Source organism: Merops nubicus, unplaced genomic scaffold, assembly GCF_000691845.1.
Source record: "Merops nubicus isolate BGI_N331 unplaced genomic scaffold, ASM69184v1 scaffold12605, whole genome shotgun sequence".
Classification (NCBI taxonomy): Eukaryota; Metazoa; Chordata; class Aves; order Coraciiformes; family Meropidae; genus Merops; species Merops nubicus.
Genome location: NW_008608997.1, coordinates 13,623 through 15,430, shown reverse-complemented (window position 1 = coordinate 15,430; position 1,808 = coordinate 13,623). Strand labels below are relative to the sequence as shown.

The 1,808-nt window shown below is 40.1% G+C and overlaps 1 protein-coding gene across 1 annotated transcript in view; it reads right to left on the bottom strand.

Annotated features, from left to right (window-relative positions):
* Nucleotides 1-68: 68 nt before the first annotated feature.
* LOC103773106 (ribonuclease 3-like) overlaps nt 69-1,808 on the bottom strand; it is a gene marked incomplete at both ends in the record, with an annotated part of 10,974 nt that continues 9,234 nt past the window's right edge. Inside the window, 2 exons of the mRNA XM_008940463.1 lie at nt 69-155; nt 262-348. Coding sequence (XP_008938711.1) covers nt 69-155; nt 262-348 — 174 coding nt within the window. The remainder of the gene's footprint in view (nt 156-261; nt 349-1,808) is intronic.

The window sequence follows — 1,808 nt, the reverse complement described above, 5'->3', positions numbered from 1 at the left end:
AGAGGGGGAGCAGGACCTCCCTTGTTTGCTGCACACACTTTTCTTAATGCAGTAACAAACATACTTACATTTGTTAGTGGGGCGTGAGCAAACATTGAGAACCCTTCGAAGATATATTCATGGTCATCATACTCAATAACAGTAGGTCGGTCTGTCTTAAAAAAGCAAACAGAACCATCACAGAGTAAGCAGAAGCAGTACTACTTCCATCGCTGAACACAAAACTGGAGTCCTAGTTAGAATTATCTGTAGAGCACTTACTAAGAAGTTTGTGGGAGGCGACACAGTAATTCGATAGTGGTATAGTCTTCCAGCGTTGTTGGTCATGGGGCGACATGGTTTAATGGGCTTAAAGAAAGAGATAAGTACAATTATGTGTAGAGTCAAGGCAAATTTAGATTAAAAGAGAGAATAAAGCATTTCTAATAGCCATGAAATATGCACTACGAAAAATTAAATAAAAGCAGGTAGTCATAATTAAGCATTCTAAGAAGAGCAAAAGCGAGGCCTTATCTACATTTTCACTTTCAGAAATATTTTGAAAGCTATTCAAAAGGAAAAAAAGTGAAAAATATTGCTGCAGTTTTTTTTTTTTTTCATTTTCCATTTGACTCTCCATCTTCTTACACAGAAGTTGTTTATGTACCAGACTAATCTCCTCTTTTATATAAATTTGTTTCAGGAAACTGATTTTAAAAGCTTACGAAAAGGAACCTGGAGCTAACATGAAAAGACCTCAAAGTATGTTATCAAGATAGACAGGTATCAGCTCATCTGCTTGGAGCCAATCTGTAGCCTGAGCAGAAGGGTATCAGCACAGAGGCAGCTCTGGTAACTCTGCTCTGCCTGTCAGGCTGCAATGCCTGCCTGTGAGGTCCAAAGGCAGACAGCCCCCCATGCACGCTGATGCAACACCAAACACCTGAGCTCCATGTTTTCTTCCAGCTCGTTCCAAAGTAGCCCAGTTTAAAGACCTAAAAATCCTCAACAGTCAGACCAAAGCAGTTTCTTGTATGCCCTGCAGCCAACTTGCTGCAGTTCAAAGGCTGCCACCAGCCTGTTTGGAATACATCTGTCTGCACAGAAAAAAAAATCATCATGACAGTGAGTGGGGTACTACTCTAAAAAGTGTTACAACAATCAGCCTGATTGCACTGGCAAGAAAGCTACACCACTGTGCAGCTCTGTGCACTTCTGCAAAACCCATCCAGTAAGGAGGGCAATCACCCTGGCTGTTCAGCCCCAAATTAAGGTTCTCACTGCTGCAATAAGACAGTTACAAACCAGCTAGTTTAAAAGCTAGGCAGTTTTCTCTACAGGACATTATCAAAACTAGTATATCGTAGGAGGTTTTCTGAAACCTCAAATTCCCAGCTGGCCTTGCTCCCGGGAGAAGCTGCCTTCATGCAGCAAGTTCTCCTCCTAGATTTCTCCCTCCTTCTCTGCAAGAAAAACACCAGAGACAATGCAGGGAGGAACGGATTCTGAACTGGAGTGATTTCTAAAAAGCTTCAGACCAAAGCCATTTTGCTAACGGGAATAATTCACAGAAACATTCATAAATCCTTCACTGCAGAGAACTAAAAGAATGTTTCAGTAAATATATGTAAAAAGACATACTGAAAAATAGAATTCTTTAAGAAAAATTACAAACCTAAATTTTTAAACCTACACATTCATGTTCTCCAAGGCTTCCATAAGAACAAAGTCTTTTAGAATAAAAAAGTTTGAGGTCATCCCAGCACTGTTTTATTTTCAAGAAACAAGACAGGTCAAGCATGCTCTGCACAAATGAATATTTCTAAGGA